The following is a 19790-nucleotide window of genomic DNA, read 5'->3' on the forward strand; positions in this document are numbered from 1 at the left end:
GTAACTTACTTTTATTGGCTATTATCTGACAAACTCTAGGAGAGAGGTCTGGCTGCAATGGAAGAGAAGTCACCATCTGCAGGACCGCCATTACTTCTTTTGAGGTGCAACTCAGGGCATTTACTTACGTATGTTCCCCGCATTTGTGTTCAGCAATACAAAATTCACTGATGCTTAGGTGGAGGATAAATTACTAAGATATGACAGCAACATAGGTTCAGATTATGTACGGAAAATTTGTTTCCTCTGCGTGTATTTTATCTTTTCACTTTTATCTCTAAGCTGTGCTATCAATTTTCAAGTCTTTTGTTATAATTCAAATGAAACCAGTTTTCCTGAGAGAAATAACAAAATTGAACACTTATTACTTCTGATGTCTGTATATGATACTATTATTCAAGGTTTAAAAGAAATGATCTTTAAGTATAAAGCTGGCATAATTCAATCTGCCCTCAGTAGTCATCTGCTTAATTAAATCCTGGTTTTAGCAAAATGCTTGGAAAACAGAGCTGCTTGTGAAAGATATGCCTTTATATGACAAAAGCTCACAATCTGGACTCAATGCACAGTGCAAGGAGTGCCTCTTGCTTTCTCCCTGCGAGGGGAACATGAGTGTGAAAGAACATTCTGACTGAACTACAATATTTCAAGGACTGATATAAGTAGGGACACAGCTGCTGAAGAAGAGGAGACTTCTGCGTAACAGCTTCCCAACAGTGCTAGGGTCCGCTGAAAATTGTGCTTTTGCTGTGTGCACACAACTCTCGCAGTTGAAAGGGTTTATGCACCCACCCCTGCGGCAAAACACATTCTGACTTAACCACTTCATATTTGTAAGCGAGAAATTTTTAAAAGGCTGAAATCACTTTCTCCTTCAATTACAGATTAAGGGAATTTTTTCTCCTTTTCAGAGATGCAGTCAAGGAATTCTTTAATTGCTGACGTTAGAGGTTATGTTGTTATGTGAATTAATTCATTCCTGTTTTAAAGTTCTTGATGTTTTTGTCTTGCAGGCACTTCTCTTGTCTGTCTTCCAAATACATGTGCCCTGGTGTCCCTGCCATCATGAGCACCTTGCTGGCAAATATAAATGCTTTCTATGCTCATGCAACAGTCTCAGCAAATGTACAGCTTTCTGCTTCAGATCGATTTGCCGCTACCAACTTCGGTGTAAGTATTGTTCTGTTAAATGTAGAATTTCCAGTAGCTTATGGGAGTTATATTTTAAAGGAGCATTGGATTCCAGATACTTTTGGGATCTTATTGTAGAAGGTATATCTTAGAGAATATCTTTTAGTATAATTGGACTAAAGCTAGAAGTTTATTTGAAATATATGTAGTGAAATAATTTTACCAGTCAAGAGACACCTTTATTAGATTAAATGTCCATATTTGGAATGACCTTTTTCAGTGGGAAAAAATATACATGTTGTGAGAGTACTGGTATTTCATAAGCAGTTCTTCACGTATGCAAATTTGGAATTCACCACTATAGACACAAATGTGAGATTGCTTGACTTCTGCAGACTATTCGGTTCCATTTGTACTTTCTGTTGGTTCCTACTGGTACTGATGGGTAACAAACAGCACATCATCTAAAGAAAATAATAGGTGTGTAAAGAGTCTAAGAGAACAATCTATATCTAATTAAGACTGTCCTCCTGAAGTACTCAAATGTATCAAAAAGGCATTAAAAATTAAAACTTCAGGAATCCTGTGGAATCTCAAGTATTATTTATTTCCCTATCACTGGAACCCATTCTCTGTAAGTGTAATGACATTGAAACTGACAATTCTGAAGATAGGAAATAAATTAATAGTAATCCCAGTAAAGGAGTAAAGATCTAAACCAAGATTTAGTGGAGATAGAGAAGGAAAGACAAATTTCAGAGCGTTCCATGTATAACCTCAATAGTACTGCCTGGACAGATTCCCAAGGTTGGTCAGGGCAACTGTGCGGGCCAGAAGCTCTATTCAGTATCCCTGTGGGACAGGTGCTTTTCCACGCCACCACAGTTACATTTCCCGCTGAACTTCTGAACTGGTTCACTGAATAGATTTTTTTGATTGATAATGTTGTTATAAATCAAACTTAGGGCAGTATATGTCATAGAGTAGAAATAAATAAAATCCAGCAAATGAAAGTGTGCAAAGCCAGTAGGGGGGGAATATATATATGTGCTGCTGTGTTTACTCTTTTCTTGTCTTTTTATTGAAAAGAAAATGCATATGAGGTGGGTAAGATGAATAGAATGAATAAAAAGAAAAAGTAATTGTTATTTAATGGCAAATCAAAATAAATACTAGTAGAAGAAACACTGTCTTGGTCAGCAGTCATGGGGTATGAGTTCCTACTCAAAATTAGCAAGTCAGTTGTGAGTCATTCAAGCCCCAGTTTCTCAATCTACTCAATAAGGATGAGAATTATTTCTCTAGCATGTTTGCCAAATTAAAATGAGGTAAAAGATGATAAGCCACTCTATAAACATTTAAAGGGCTCTGTGGTATAGTCTATGAGGATTCAATCTCTCCTGCTCTACCTGTAGTACAAACAGTACACCAGTAGCTACTTTTGTTAGACAGATTAACTCTTGTAAGAGTTGGGGCTGAAGAACATTTCCTGGTCAGCTCGAGAAAATACTATCATGGCTAGTACCAGATCTAGAATAGTTTTGTTGTGCAAGCATCGTCTTGGTAACAGCATTCAGTGTTATGAAATTGTTTTGCTTTTAATATTCTGCCTGGGTGCATCATACAAAATAAACCAACCTTGTGGAACACTAAGTCTTTCTACCACTGAAAAAAAGAGATGTGTTTATATGATTAATATCTGCCATAAAAGCTACCTGGAGGAAAGTGAGATAGCATACTTTTTTACTTCACACTCACCCAAAGAAGATAAACCAAATTGATTTCAGTACTTTTCAGTGTTTCAGTGGCAACATGGTTATAACAAACTTCATTTTATAAATCAAATGACTTATTACAGAAGAGAGCCAGAAAGAAATCTTTCTCAAAACCATCTTGATAATTTGGTGAGTTGAAATGCAAATGTAACCATATTTTTCTCTACCTATTGAAAATAATGCTATTTGCACAGCCAAATATATGCATCATGTGCCCTATGTCCACATTAAGGCTTAAAGTTCTTATTTGTCTGATTTCTGAAGCTGATATTGTCACTTGTAACTTAGAAACACCATTATATTGGACCCTCTTTATCCTTTTTAAAGGTGTAACCCAGACATTTTGAGTCTTCAAAAATTAAACTAGTGGCCAAGTTTCTTTACCTATGACAATTGTAGAACAAATATTCAAGAAAAGAAAACCATTACTCTTACAAATTCAGACTTTTTTATGCACAAGCATTATTTGAAGTCATGGTTTAGATGAAAATATTCAATAATAAAGTGAACCAGATGGAACCTTGGAGGTGGAGAAAAGCAGTAAGCAAAATTTGCTGAGGAAAATGGTTAAAGAAATTAAATTAAAATGATAATAAAATGTGATAGTTTACTTGTGCCTTATGAAAGGCAAAGTAAACCATTTTGAGAAAAGGAAAGTATATAACATTGTCAGGTGTTACAAAGTTCAGAAAAGATGGGGAAAAAAATGAGCCTAATTTTATATTAAAATTATACATTTCTATATTGTATTTGATAAATTTTATAATCAAAAAATTTAAAAAAGAAGTGTCACAGGTTCGATTCCCAGCCAGGGTACATGCCTGGGTTGCAGGCCATAACCCCCAGCAACCGCACATTGATGTTTCTCTCTCTCTCTCTCTATTTCCCTCCCTTCCCTCTCTAAAAATAAATAAATAAAATCTTTAAAAAAAAGAGTAAAAGTTGGTGAGGAAACAGACTGCTATGTTAAAGAATTTGAATAAGAAGGGGAAAAGAAAATGGTCGACAATAGTGAGATAGTTTTGTCATAAAAGATTTTATTTGTACTGTCTGGTTTGGGCAGAGATTTTTTTATTTAATAAGATAAATTTGAATAAATTTAAATTGTTAGGAAAGAAACTAGTTGCAAGAGTGAGGTTGCACATTTATCAGATGGAGAATGAGTGATGTTCTAACATCCCCGAGGAGAAAGAAGGAAGTGCATGCAGTTAAGAGGATAGAAGGAGGAACATTTGGAAGAAAGGACAAGGTCTATTCTAAATTCAACAAAATAGTGGAGGAGTATTTGCAAAGAACACTAAGCTTTTGATATGGGAATGAAAAGCGGAGGGAGTCATACCCCATTTCCCTAACCTTTGCTATGGTTGTCAACAAGTACAAGAAGTGCTCCTTCTCAAGACAAGAGCTAAGTAAGATACAGACACATGAGATGAAGGAGGATGATAAAGGTTTCAATAAGCTACTGAAGGGAATAAAAAGAGGAATGTTTCAGGACTTTCTCAGAGGAATTCCTCATAAAACTGACAGTCTGATTTGATGTTGGGACACATAAATTTGTTGTCACAATTCGTGTGACTGCCCGATTTTCTCAGTATTCTGAAACTGATTCAGTATCAGATTCATCACCTGATTGGATTGACTCTAGGTTGAAATTTTGCAGAAAATAGGAAATGAAAAGAGAATAGAGATGATTATTTCAAGAGAAAAGTAGAAGTGATTCATCATGGCATCTAGGTTTGTTAAGTGGCACCATGGCAGAGAAAGAGACAAAGGGTTTGGGTAGTAATGTAATTTATTTCATAATATTTTATCTATCTATCTATCTATTCATTTATTCATTCATTCATTTTCATAAGATTTTAAATGGGCATTCTCAAATCCAAGATGTAGCTCTGGGAGCAGCTTGTTGAAAATCAAGCATAAAGCAGCAATACACTGGAGCTAGTTTATACCTGCTCAAAGGCAATGATTGCTGCTGCATTTTCAGAAATACTGCAAACTGGTCATTGAACGTAGCCATCCTTAAAAGTACAAATGTTGAGAGTATTTACATCATGGAAATTGGAAAGTGCTAAATACCAAGACTTTTTTCTTTTGGAAAGATGATTTAGCAGCACACCTCTAAGTATAAAGGTTGCTTGGAGTAAAGAAGATGAAAGAACTTTTTTGGATAGAATATCTCCATGGGTGTTGAAAACACGATGGGTAGATCAAAGGTTGGAAAAGAATAAAAACTCCATAAAGTGGGGGTCAATAATTCAATTTTGAAGAAAAGTCTTTGAGAAATGTATTGAGTTCCCTTAAGTCAAAAATAGTAAATATATTATTAGTAAAAGTGATGTTTATCTCACTCAATTTTTTAGCATAAAACCCTCTTTGACATAAACACTATAGGGCAAAACAAATATACTAATATTTTTGTCAATCTATATGTTTTTTTGTTCACTTGTGCATTTAATACATATATATGTGATGTCTCATGCAAGGCACTATTCATAGCAAGTAGCAGAGGGACTGAAAAATGTTGACCTCTACTGTCTGGGAATTCTATTCTAATAGGATGTTCACATAACCACATGTAAGAATGACCATAAATTACTCCTAATGTGTGATAAGTGCAAAGGAGTTTATACTGATAAATTTGCTTTGAGATTAATCAAAAAGCAACTGATTGGTTCTCTTCAGGGGTTCATAAAAGCTTGACAAAGGAACAAGGCATTTAGAGATGAATAATACTTTCAATGTCCAAGAAATAGCAGAAAAACTACCCCAGGCTGGATGGACATTTGAGTTAAAACAAGAAGTAAAGATTCAAAATAAGTTAAAGTAAGTTTGTGTAAGGTAGCCTGCCTCTTGAGTATGGCAGATAGAATAAAAGATGGAAGTATAAGAGGACACTGTGTTATTGGGTTGATATTAAATTGCCTGCTAAAACATTTGGACTTCATCTTGAGGAATAGGGTATAGTATGATAGAACTTTTGACTTACAAAGATCACTCTGTAAAGGAACTATTACAGAGGGAAAGATAGAATGTGTATCAGACAGAGTTCAGTTGTAGTAATAGAAACTATCCTTGCAACTTTAAATAGAAAATTGTTTGGCACAGGGAATTAGATGCTTACAATATCATCTGAAGGACTGGAGGAGGATCCTTTTGTAATACTTAAAATATCACAGTGAAACTGATTTGCAAGAGAAGCTATGAGCTTTCTAACAGTCAGAAAGAAGAATCAGAAGGCGGCTTCTATTTCCAATGCAACTGTTATTTTATAACCACAAAGCTAGTAGCCAAGGACTGAGAAGTGAGTATCTCCAGGACTTTACTTAGCAGCAGAATTCAACTACAAAGCAGAACATGGCTGCATCTCACGTGGGCTTTCCAAAGGTGGCAGTACACGTGCATCTAATAGGCAGAAACTAAGATAACTGCAGAAATGTATCTGCAAAGGAGTTTGAGATACATGGCTTTTAGTTTTCTAATCTCAGAACTACAGGGAGCCACACTGGAGAAAGGAAGAAAGAGTAAACCAGTTCCTGTCATTGAACACAGAAGGAGTAGATGGAAATTAGTGAGAAGGCTGTGCACTAGCCCTGGTGAGACAGTGATGGTGCATCTAGACGTTGGTTTAGAGAAAATGGAGTGATGTGGTAAAGGAGGGAATGAATGTGGAAAACATTTTAGAAGAGATTGTTTCTTTATGACTTGCCAAGTAATTAGTTCTGGACAGAGGTAGGTCTAGTTTTTGTGCTGCCTAAACCTTATACAATTTGATGAGACTCTCTGTTTTTGTTTCTTGTTCAAGTACAGACTCTCTTTAATAAGAACTATACAAAATTGTCAATAGAAAATTTTATATAAAATTAATATTTATTTCTAATAAAAATAAATCACAATGAATTATAAGTTATTATAAGACAAATTTCACAAATATTACCAAGTCCAGAAAAGGAACATAATATTTTTATTAATTGACACACCTCTATAAGAGTTTTTTCTACAGTTTTTTACTGCAGTTGCTGGGTCATTTCTTCATATAACAAATATTCTAGAATAACATTTTTGTTAAAAGATAATTCACTCTTATCTAGCACAGTTGACCAAACTTTTTTAAATTGATACTTTAGGAAAGTTTTTTTTCCTTTTCATAGTTCATTTGATAATACCACATACTTTTTTTAATGACTCATCAAATTTGGGAAAACATTTATTATGTTTTTTCATGTGTGATGTCAAAGCAAAAGTTGCACCCAATGAAGTTAAACAGTCAAAGAAGACTTTATGTAGGGCTATTGCAGTAGGGGAAAGGGGCCCACCTGAGCTCCACTCCACTGAAACAAGGGGTAGGATGAGAGAGAGGTGAAGAATCTAAAGATATTAGGGAGAAGGTTTATCAATGGGCATATCCAACATATTGAGTTCAGTTTGTAAATGTCTTTTTCAGTGGTTAGGCCATCTGTGTTTACTAATTGACACTCATCAAAATTAGTTGCCTACCCTCCCCACAGAGGCTGGGAGATAGGGGTGCTTTCTCTTTAATAATTACATTTGAAAAGGATGGTTCTCAAGTAGTACTTGAGAATGAACCCCCATTAGTGGTTTATAAAACTGGGAAGAAGCATTTTAAAAGATCTATATCCCAAATGGATGGAGAAAAAACTTATTGGTTTTCTAAAGAAAATACTCTAGAAATAAAAAAGGAGGTCAGGACCTGTAGTTAAGAAGAAGCCTATCTAGGGTTTAGTCAAACTGAGGGATACACCAAGCTCTTGTGGTCAGTGAATGACAACATCTCAGGTTTTTTCAAGTTTGCCTATGAAGTGACTCCTTATATGCTCTTTGAATTGATGACATTTATTAATGTATTAATCTGTTTACTATTGATAGCATCATTGTAGTAGGGTTTTATAATGTTATGATATTTCTGTTGGTATCAGTATTAATCTAAAAATCAACAAGAATATGATCAGCATTAACAAGATTATCAAAAATTATTAAAATAGCCTCTGCATTACTTCTATTTGAAATGCTTCTGTTCTTCTTATTCAATGCTTACTTTTGATATGATACAAAAAAATAGTCTTCACAATTTGCCAGTCCAGGTCAGAATAATCCCCATCCTTTTCATGCAACTGTTACAAAAACCTAAGATCATGGGAGCACATGGCCCGGGTTCCTCCCAGGAAAGCTGAACCAAGTAAGGGCCCCTAAAGCTTAAGCATTATTGGTTTCAGGTTAAATCTGCCCTGCTTTTAGACTGAGATACTGAGAAAGAAAAGGATACAAGAGAGAAGCTGAGAATGGTACAGAAATTTTTACACCCCTTCCTTAAAAGAGCTATTCCTTCCACAGTTCCCAAGATTCTAAGGAGCACTAGTAAAAGTGCATCTGTGGGGACACAACAGCTTCTCCCTACTCAAAATCTCCCCTCTGCCCAGGTGCCAAAATTGGTGCACCAACTGATTTTATATCGCTCATGAGCTAAGACTGGTTTTCAGACTTTGAAATTATTAAAACAATCAAATAAGACTACTTTTGTCAGAAAAATTATATGAAATTCAAATTTGTATTCATAAATAAAATTTTATTGGAAAAAAACATGCCTATCTGTTTATGTATTGTCTATGGGAGCTACTATGCTACAACCCAGAGTTTAATAGTTGTGACAAAGGCCAGAAAGCTGAAAATATTTATCTGTCTCTTTTTAGACAGTTTCCTGTCCCCTGGTCTAGTTATGCTAACCAACTAATTAAACCTAAATTTCTGATAGTTGCTAATACTTAGTTTCTGATGTCATGGCATGCCCCTTAGGGGAAACATTCTGTAATCACCCAGTCTTTTATTCTACAAATCACACCATGCAGACAGTAGGCCTCCTCTGCTCTTGCAAAGGCAACCTCACTGTAATTAAATTGAAATATGGAAGATAAAATTAAATTTCAAACTGTCCTGCTGTTTAAAGGATCTCTATGAAAATTCAATCAACAGCACAGTTTTAATTTCACATTATCTGGTACTGTTTGAGATTTCATGACAAGTGTGGCAGTTTTCTCTAGTTTTCTATTTTCCTTGAATGTAAATTTTCCAGCCAGTTACTGAGGATCCAGGTAGGAACCAAATGTGTGATCTGTATTAGCCAGGATTCTGTTTAGCTGCATGAAACAGAGACTCAAACAAACTTTATAAGATTTTTCCCATGTAATCTAAATACAGACGTAATAAGGAGTCAGGGCTATTATAGCAGGATTGTAATTTTTTAAAAGTGTGGGTACACATGGCTAGGGTGAGGAGGTGTGGGGACTCCTATCTTTTTGCTCCACCATTCTTACCATTTATTTAGCTTTTCATCTTATAGTCACAGGATGACTGTTTTACCTTCTAGGATCTAGTCTGAGTTTAAGGTGGGAAAAAGGAGAAAAATGCAAAGAGCTTATGGAAAAAAAAGCCTGACAAAGAATTATGTACCAAAAAATAATACAACAAATACTGTCTGCCAAGCACTATTTTAGAATCTTTCCAAGTAGTAATTCATTGATAATATGTTAACTCAGTCCATGCCCTTTAATAAGCTGTATATATCTTATTGGCCTAAACTATAGCTACATGGCCATTTCTAGAGGAAAAGAGGTCTGGGAAGGTGGGCATTTTGTATCAGATAGACTTGACTCATGCAGCTCCATTATAAGGAGGGTGGAAGAATGGATACAGACAACCAGAATAATTGGTCCCAGTGTATATAACAGGGTCCGTGACATGGGCCAGCACATGGTTGACTAGGGTCATGTCGGCTATCTTAATAACTTATACCAATGACCGAAGTCAGATAAAGAGGTCAGAGATATGACATGTACATTTTCTTTTATGATCTTTGAATGACTAACTTCACTATGGCCTAAACTGATGATTATAGCAGCTCTTTCATTTTCTTTTTAAATTTGATTGAGAGTCATTGAGCCACATGCATGGGAGAATAGATCAAAAAAAGACAGCATAGGTCATGCCCTCCCTGAGAAGGTGTGATGGAAATGGTAAGGAAAAATCCAAGAAAATCCACTCATCTATATTTTTCAGTAGCTTTACTAGAGAGTCTAATCTGCCTAACAAGTGGAAAACTTCTGGAAAGCAAGGTTCATTTCTTAGAAACATTTATTGCCTCTATAAGGGTTAACACAGAGGCAATGTTCAAACTTTGTTCACTGGTGTGTGAACCTGATGAAGGAAGTTTGTTTAGAAAATTGAAGTTTCAACTTAGGAACAATTCATCAACTCAGTCAATATTCAACTCACTTCATCAAGATCAGTGACTTCAAGGGATAAGAATTATATAACCCATTAATCCACCTTGTATGTGAAAATACTAGGAAAAGTTTCCACTTTTGCCAGTATCTTTAAAGTGCAGTTTGGTATATGCAGAATATTAATGTAGGCAGAGACATTTACTATCATTTACTATCATTTACACACTTTGGATTAGTAATCTGAGACTCAGGATGGTGAAACTATCTACCTATAAAGTTTGTGTGTGACTTTGATATTTTTACTTTATCCAATTTACTTAATTCACAGAACTTTATCCTTATGTTTATTAGTAAAACTTATCTTATTCTTATCATCTTAAATTCCTCTGTGAAGAGGTCAGTCCTACACTGATAAGCATCAGAGGAAGCATCAGTATTTTTTTTTGCTTGATATTTTATACCTTCTAGCACTAAATTGTAAACATAAATTAAAGGCAATAGATCCTTTCAGATTATGAAATCTGTACTCATTACCAAAATGAAAATGCTTTCCAAAATTGTTTTGGAAAAACAACAGCTGTTCACACTTCTATAGGAGGAAGAAACATTTTAAAAACTGTAATTTATTTCTGGGCAGGTGGGCTGGTATGTGGGGGAAGAGACACAGTTATATTTGCTCTGCCATGAATCAGTACAGTGGCAATTCAGTTGCCTGGATTCTTTCTACAGTACATAATTCTCTGGATACTCTCTCATTCATACTGAGAGGCAGTGTGATTTATTGGAAAGAATGTGAGTTTGATGTCAAAGAGACTTTAGTTTGAATCACTGCTGTGTCACATAGCAGCTCTACAATCTTGGAGAAATCATTGATATTTCTGAACCTTACTTTCTATAAAATGGGGACAATAACTGATAGAATTGTTGTATGAACTACATTTAGAGTGACCATTTATTTTCATTTTCCTATTTTGTGTTTTCTTTGTACAGAGGGAAAAATTCATAAAACTACTAGACCAGTTGCACAACTCTTTAAGAATTGACCTGTCGAAGTATAGGGTATGTACAAAATTATTGTGCTTGGCTCAGATAATTTCTTCTCATATTGTAGAAGTATTCATTACATAATAGAAAATAAAAATTCTGAGTATGGGGTCTCCTTTCCTGTCACACTGGAATTGTCCGCCAAATCAGCAAGCCTGTGTCCCATGTTCAGGCACCTTGTCCCACATAAGCCTATAATACATGTGCATTAATTTTATAAATTTTAATAACTGTCAGATTGAGTGGCTCTCAGCTAATTTATGAAGTACACATGTAGCCCAGTCCTCATCTTGCAAGCTCACCCCTTACTATTGAGAGGTCCTGCTGATATTTCCCCAGCTTTTTGCCTATGGAGTCTCACTAATTAACACACCCCTGGATCAGTAAGCATACTTTCTTAAAGCTGTTCAGAGTTCATTGTCAATAATTTAACACTTCACTTCCAGGTGAAACACACACAAATATATCCATGCATGTGTGTGCAAATCCACACATATAATTTTAGTTACAAATTTTATTTATCAAAAAAATCTATCATAGTAATGATTCCATTCTTAACAGTTTACCCTAAACATCTTTTTATACCTGCACACATGTATTTCCCCTGCATTCATTTTTTAGTCTTTTATTGATGGCTATCTAATTGCATATTTCTGAAAATTTTAAATACCAAATTTTGTCACACTCGCCTTTTACTTTTGCACTGGGGCCAACACTAGGAGGAGAGAATTGGTGTGCCAGGCAATAAAAATATCTGGGGGCACAAGGGCCTTGAGTTCACTCGTCCGCCATCACTTAGACCCCCAACTCTTCTCTAGTTCGTGTGCAGCGAAAAGTTACCTGTGATGTTCCAGATGGCCATTTAAAAAGCCAGTCTGAGGACATCTCCATTTTTATACGACATGTCTCACCAAATCACACTAAGAGAAACTTTTCATTAAAATCCGCAGTACTTCAAGGAAAGACTGCAGTACAGTCTTATTTTTGTAACTTTATCAAATTTACTCCTGATTAAAAGTAAATTAGCTCATGGAAAATTCCAAAAGTATTTTTGAAAAAAGTTACCTGTCTTGAGAAAATTATAAAAAGTATTTTCAAATATATGTCATCTTTCCTTTTTAGTGGCAAAGCTATTTTATAACGAAGAAGAATAACAATAGCAAGGCATTAATAATATTGCTTTGTATATTTTGTTGCATTATGGGAATAAATAGAAGGGTATTTCCTGAGACTAAGAAGATAATATTTTTGATTTTTTTACTTTCTGTAATGTTTTATCATAAAAATATTGTAAGACTACTATAGGGATATTTTAAAATTTTTACACTGCTTACTTCTCATTCTTGTTCACAGAAAACTAGTTTTAGTTTATTTTCCCCCAAAGCCTTAATGCTGATAATTTACACATTCTTTTGTTTCCTAATTGATCAGGAGAACTTTCCTGCCAGCAATGCTGAGCGGCTGCAAGACCTGAAATCAACTGTGGATTTGCTAACAAGTATTACCTTTTTTAGGATGAAGGTAACTTATTTTATCTCTGTCACTGACTTAGTGTGATATAACACTTTTATGTCCTGGTAAAACTGGTTTTACCTTTCTTTCTTTTTAATTGAAGTATAATTGATTTATAGTATTATAATAGTTTCAGAGGAACAGCTTATTATAATATTATAATAGTTTTGATATTTACATACATTATGAAGTGATCATGATGATAAGTCTAATTTCCTTTGGTCACCATACAGTTACTACAGTATTTTTATTGTATTCTCTATATTGTTTATTACTTCCCTGTGATTATTGATTTTGTAGCTAGAAATCTGTACTCTTTAAACCTCTTTACCCCTTTCACCCATTTCCCCACAACTGTCTCTGGCAACCATCAGTAATTTCTCTGTATCTATGAGTCTGCTCCCGTTTTGTTTTGGTTGTTCATTTGTTTTTGTTTTTGTTTTTTATTTCACACATAAGTGAAATCATATGGTATTTGTCTTTCTATGTCTTATTTCACTTCATATAATACTATCGAGTTCCATCCATGTTTTTAAAAATGGCAAGATTTTATTCCTTTTTATGGTGGAGTAATACTTCATTATGTGTGTATGTATTACATCTTCTTTATTCATCTGTCTGTGGAAACATAGGTTGCTTCAATATCTTGGCTATTATAAACAATGCCATAATGAGCACAGACATGCATATTCTTATCAGATTAGTGGGTTTTGTTCCTTTAGATAAATTTCCAGAAGTGGGATTGCTGGGTCATACAGTAGTTCTATTTTTAATGTTATTAAGGAAACTCCATACTATTTTTCATAATGGCTACACCAGTTTACGTTTCTACCAACAGTGCATAAGCATTCCTTTTCTGTACCTCAGTACTTGTTATGTTTTGTCTTTTCAACAATAGCCATTCTGACAGGTGGGAGGTGGCACCTCATTGTGTTCCAAATTGCATCTCCCTGATACTTAGTGGGGCCGAGCCCCTTTTCATGTGCCTGTTGGCCGTCTGTGCATCTTCACCAGAAAACTGTCTACTCAGGTGCTCTCCCTATTTTCTAGTTAGATTGTTTATTTTTTTATATTGAGTTGTATGAGTTTGTATATATTTTAATATTAACACCATATCAGATCAATGTTTTGCAAATATCATCTCTCATTCAGTAAATTGCCTTTTTGTTTTGTTGATGGTTTCCTTTGCTGTTCAAAAACTTTTTAGACTTTATCCATCTCTTGATCAGTACTGTTCAGCCTCAGCAATTAATCTGCAGCGCCTTCATCTGAGTTAAACGAGTCTTCCAATAGAAGATATGTTGAAAAGCAATTATCCTAGACACAAGATATTCTGAAACATTTGGCTCAAATGTAGTTTTAAATTAAACCTATTTTAAATAAAACTCTCTAGTAAGTGGACATGGCACTTACCAAAAAAAATCCCTGAGAGTGTTAAATGGAAATGGCATTTACTTCTTAGTTTATTTTTAACTCAGATGTCTTGCTGACTTTTTCTTGGAAAGGAAATAGCTGACTCTTTAAGTTTACCCCAATTGTGGTCACTTTCATTTTCAGTATTGGCAGTGTCTACATAAGAGTATATTTGATTGCTTAAACTATTAATATATAGTATTTAACTATTAGCTACCAAGCTATGTAGGCATTTCTTTTTAGATATATCTCCTCTGCTTTAACAGCAAGTTCTCTACAATCATAATTTGGCTAGCAGGACGATTCATGTAAAATTCTCCCAAATCTACTTAGCAGGACTTGGGCTAAAATTTTTGCTCTTAGAAAGACAGTTTGATGATGTTTATTCAGAAAATTCCTGTATGGAAAAAAATAGAAAATAGAAATAAGTTTTTCTTTTCAGTTGGCCATAACTTTTTCACTAGAAGCACTAAAAATAGTAATTTATAATATGAGATGCAGAAAACATAACTATATATATCAATAATCCCTTATATTCTCTAAAGTTCAATTAAAATTCATTTGGTTTAAAATCAGTTACATTAGATTACTGGAATAAATAGAAGTTATGTCAGTTCTGATCTTCTGACAGCAGCTGCTTAACCAGTGTGTAGAGACTGATGGTGAGACCCAACTTTATTATTTTTTATTGTATTTTTCCATTATTATTTATCATTTATCTCTTTTTTTTTACTGCTGAGTAGTATTCCATTATGTAAATGTCCCATAGTTTTTTTATCCACTTATCTACTGATGAACACTTAGGTTGCTTCCATATCTTAGCAATTGTAAATAACACTGCAATGAACCTAGGAGTGCTTATGTTCTTCGAGTTAGTGTTTTGGGTTCTTTGAGATATATGCCCAGAAGTGGGATCACTGGGTCAAAAGATAGATCCATTTTCAATTTTCGGAGGTTTCTCTATACTGCTTTCACAGTGACTGCACCAATCTGCATTCCCACCAACAATGCATAGGGTTCCCCTTTCTTCATATTCCAGCCATCACTTGTTTTTGATTTATTGATGATAACCATTCTGACAGGTGTGAGATGATATCTCATTGTGGTTTTAATTTACATTTCTCTGATTAGTGATGTTGAGCACCTTTTCATATGTCTATTAACCATCTGTATGTATTATTTGGAGATGTGTCTATTCAGGTCCTTTGCCCAATTTTAAAATGGGACTGTTTGGTTTTTGGTGTTAAGTTTTATAAGTTCTTTATAAATTTTAAATATTAACCCCTTATCAGATGTATTGGTGAATAGGTAGATTGTCTTTTTATTTTGTTGATGCTTTCCTTTACTGTGAAAAAATTTTTAGTTTGGTGTAGTCCCATTTGTTATTTGTTCCCCTTGCCTGAGGAGACATATCAGATAAAATATTGCCATCAGCAATGTCCAAAATTTTACTGCCTATGTTTTCTTTTAGGAATTGTATAATTTTGGTTTTAACAGTTAAGTCTTTAATCCATTTTGAATTTAGCCTTGTGTGTGGTATAAGAAGGTGGTCAAGCTTCATTGTTTTGCACATATCTGTCCAATTTTTCCTACACCATTTATTCAATAACAGAAACCCATTGCATTTTTATGTACCAATGATGAACTACCATAAAGGGAAATTAAGAAAGAATTCCATTCACAATTGCTTCATGAAGAATAAAATACCTAGGAATAAATCTAACCAAGGTTGTAAAAGATGTGTACTTGGAAAATTATAAGACACTGAAGAAAGAAATAAAGAAGATGCAAATAAGTGGAAGCACATACTATGTTCATGGATGGAAAAGTTAACATCATTAAAATGTCCATGATACACAAAGCAATCTATATATTCAATGCAATTCCTATCAAGATTCCAATGATGTATTTCACAGAACTAGAACAAATATTTCAAAAATTTATATGAACCCACAGAAGGCCCCATATAGAACAGTGATCCTGAGAAAGAAGGACAAAGTTGGAGGAATCATACTACCTAATATCAAACTATACCATAAAGCCATAGTAATCAAAACATTGTGGTACTTTCATATAAACAGACAAATAGATCAATGGAACAGAAAAGAGATCCCAGAAATAAATCCACACCTTTATAGTCAATTAATATTCAGCAGAGGAAGCAAGCACATATAATGGACCAAAGATATATTTTATTATAAACACCAGTGTTCATTTTCCTTGGGTAAATGAGTTATAGTTATCAAGTACACATACTTGATAAATGTATGTTTAACTTTACCAGAAATGGCAAATTGTTTTTTAAAGCAGTTGTACAGTTCTGCATTCCCAGCATCAATGTGTGAGAATTCCGCTTCCAGTTGCTCTGAATCTGATAGTGAAGCTCTTGGCTCTTGGCATTTTCCATGGCTTTGATTTTTTCTTTTTTCTTTTTTAGTGATTCTAATAGCAGTAAAGTATCTCATTGTGGTCTTCATTTTCTCAGTTAATGCTACTGATCATTCTTTCTTGGTCTGATTTGCCATCTGAGTTTATTTTATAAACAGGCTGTTGAAATATTTTTGCCTAGTTTTCATTATATTTTATCTTACTCTTGAGTATTAAGAATTCTTTATATACTCTAGATACAAGTCTGTTATCAGGTACATTATTTGCTAATATTTTTTCTCTGTCCTTTGTCTTTTCATTTTTAAACAGAGAAAGTTTTTAATTTTGATGAAATCTACTTTGTGATTTTTTTCTAGTGATTGTCCATATTTATTGGGGTATATTTGTGGACTCTGTGTACTGTCAGTTGTCTGTATTTTTACCATTAGCATACTGACTTGATTACTGTAGCTTTATAGCAAACCATGTACTGCGAGTCCTCCACCTTTTTTCCTTCTTTTTCAGAATTGCTTAGGTGATATTAGTTCTTGTTGAAATTTTGATTTGGAGTGCATTAAATCTATACATCAATTTGGAGAGAACTGAAATTTTAACAATATTACATTTTCAAATAACCCTTATTTTTTTAACCTTCTTCACCAAATGATCTTCTCAAATCACCAGTGAGCATTATTTTGCTAAATCTAATCATAAATTTTTATCCTCATGCTACAGTGTTCAGTATCAATTCTTCCTCCAGGAAACTCTTTCTTTTCTAGATTTCCTATTGCTTAGTTTCCCTCCTAGCTCATTGGCTGCTTTTTTCTGGCTTTTGCTGCTTTTTTCCTGTCTTCACTGCTTCATTCTATCTCATTTGCCTGATGTCATAGGCCTAAAATTACCCAGGCATCTCTACCCTCCAGACTCATTTATCCAGACATCTACTTGATCTCTACTTGTATACATAACAAGCTTGTTTCTAAGTCTTAACCTGTCTGAAACTGAGTTCCTGATCTCCCAAACGCAGCTTTGCCTATCTAATTTGAGGCCACCTCCACTTTACCAGTTACTCAGCTTAAAACCTTGGGGTCTTGACTCCTCTTTTTCTCTCACATAAGTTATACAGTATAAGCAAATCCTGCTCTTCCTTCCAAAATTAACCCAAATATGGCTTCTTGTAACAACTCCTAGCTTACCACTATAGTCCAAGCACCATCTTCTCTTGATTTGATTATGGCACTATTCATATCACTGGTCAATTTACTATTTCCATAGCCCACCTTAAGACAGCATAAGGGAACTTTTGAAAAGATAAGTAAGGTCATTTTGCTCTTCTACCCAAACAGCCTAATTTCCTCTCACCTTGGTCAAAGTTAAGGTTCTTCCAACAGGATATATGTGGGGGTTTTCGCTGGTTCCATCCTCTTACTCCTCTGAGTTCAGGTACTATTGCTGTCCTCTGTATTAATTCTATTCCACTGAAATACCTTCTATCCTCTTTTCTCTGTTTTATTTTTATTTTCAACATGCATCATCATATAATATATTTTATGATTTATTTTGGTTTTTATTTACTAGAATTTAGCTTCATAAGGAAAGGGATTTTTGTTTCTTTTGTTCATTGCAATATAACCATTATCTGGCATATAACAGATGATAAATGTTTGTCAAATGATTGAATAAAATAAATGAATGAATAATATGATTAGTCACTGTAAGTGTTGTATTACTATTTGAATATTTATGAGTATGAACTTTGTCACTGAATAGTCACGTCAGAAAATGAAAGTGGACATTTATACATTTAAAACATTTCTAAGACCACATTTTTCTGAACATAGAAAAATCAACTAAAAGCATTTATTGAAATTATTTGAGTTATTTATACTGGATCACAATATTCTACATTTCAAGTTAAGAAAATGATTTGTCTGTCAGGTTCTGGAGCTGCAAAACCCCCCAAAGGCCAGCATGGTGGTAAAGGACTGTGTCAGAGCTTGCCTGGATTCTACGTACAAGTATATTTTTGACAATTGCCATGAACTCTATTCCCAGCTAATAGACCCGGTAAGAAGAAACATGTGTCTTTCTATTTCTAATGTCCATTTCCATTAGTTCAGAGTGATAGTAAATGGGAAAGTATTTTCACTTAATTTCACAGTAACTGGAGGTTTTGAGATTTTTTTATATATTTTCTTTACATTTGGATGTCACTTTTATACTCTTGAAATAATTCACTCCTCACAAGAATGTTATATTGTAAAGGTGGAATTATTATTTAAATTTTTCAGATGAGAAGTCAGTTTTAGAAGAATTAAGTGATTTGCTCAAGGTCACATAGTGGGCAAGTGGCAGATTTGGGAATAGATTTAGGATTCTAACTCCTGCTCCTATGTTCTTCCCCTGATTCATACTGCCTCCCTTATCAATTTACCTGCTAAAGGTGATAGTTGGAGAAATTTTTATAAAGTGGTAAATTTGTTATAAAGAAGTATTTCAAACTTTATTAATTATTAAGAAATAATTTATTAAGAAATAGTTAAAAATATAGAAAATAAATCAAACATGCATATATTTACCACTTAGGTGGACAAATTTTAATATTTAACAATATTTGCTCTGCTTTTTGTTATTTAAAAGTATTAAATGTTACATATTAAACAGCACTTCACTTTGTACTTCTTCAAACTTTATTCCCCTCTCTTCTTCTTCCTTCAGAGGTGAACGCTATTTCATGTTGGTGTTTGAACATCTTTTCACATATGCTCAATGGATACTTCAGTTTTATTTTTTGTGAATTGCCTATTAATCATTTCCTGATTTTTCTCTTGGCTTCCTTGTATTTTACTTATTAATTTGTAGAAAATTCTAAAATATATCCTCAATATTAATTGTTTGTTGTTAATGTTATTTCATATATTGTTTCCCTCTTTATATGAAATGTGTCTTTTGGTTGCATAGAAGTTTTCTAATGCATGCTATGATTTATACATTGCTATTACTTCTATAAAATTGCTGTTTGGGGGGTGGCTTTTTAACATGTATCTATTGCCTACTTCCCTGAAGAATGCAGTTTTCCCTGTGGAATTGTCAGGTTACCTGTGGAATTGTCAATTACCTGTGGAATTTCCAGGTTAATTGAATGGGGCACATTCTATAAAACCTATGTAAGATGAAGGTGAGTAGGACTCTTTCAAGCTGGGTTTCAAGATAGGTTTCTTATAGTATTAAATCTTTCTGTGGTCACTGATTCCTAAGCCTAATAGGAGAAAAAATTAAGGCCTGATGATTATCATTGCAAAGGCAAAGC

The 19790-nt window shown here is 34.1% G+C and overlaps 1 protein-coding gene across 1 annotated transcript in view; it reads left to right on the forward strand.

The window, feature by feature from the left end:
* Positions 1-19790, forward strand: part of UNC13C (unc-13 homolog C) — a 469738-nt gene that overhangs the window by 237121 nt on the left and 212827 nt on the right. The window contains 4 exon segments of the mRNA XM_028506783.2: positions 1014-1170; positions 11135-11203; positions 12620-12709; positions 18419-18547. Of these exon segments, the coding sequence (XP_028362584.1) occupies positions 1014-1170; positions 11135-11203; positions 12620-12709; positions 18419-18547 (445 nt within the window).

Source organism: Phyllostomus discolor, chromosome 1, assembly GCF_004126475.2.
Source record: "Phyllostomus discolor isolate MPI-MPIP mPhyDis1 chromosome 1, mPhyDis1.pri.v3, whole genome shotgun sequence".
Lineage (NCBI taxonomy): Eukaryota > Metazoa > Chordata > Mammalia > Chiroptera > Phyllostomidae > Phyllostomus > Phyllostomus discolor.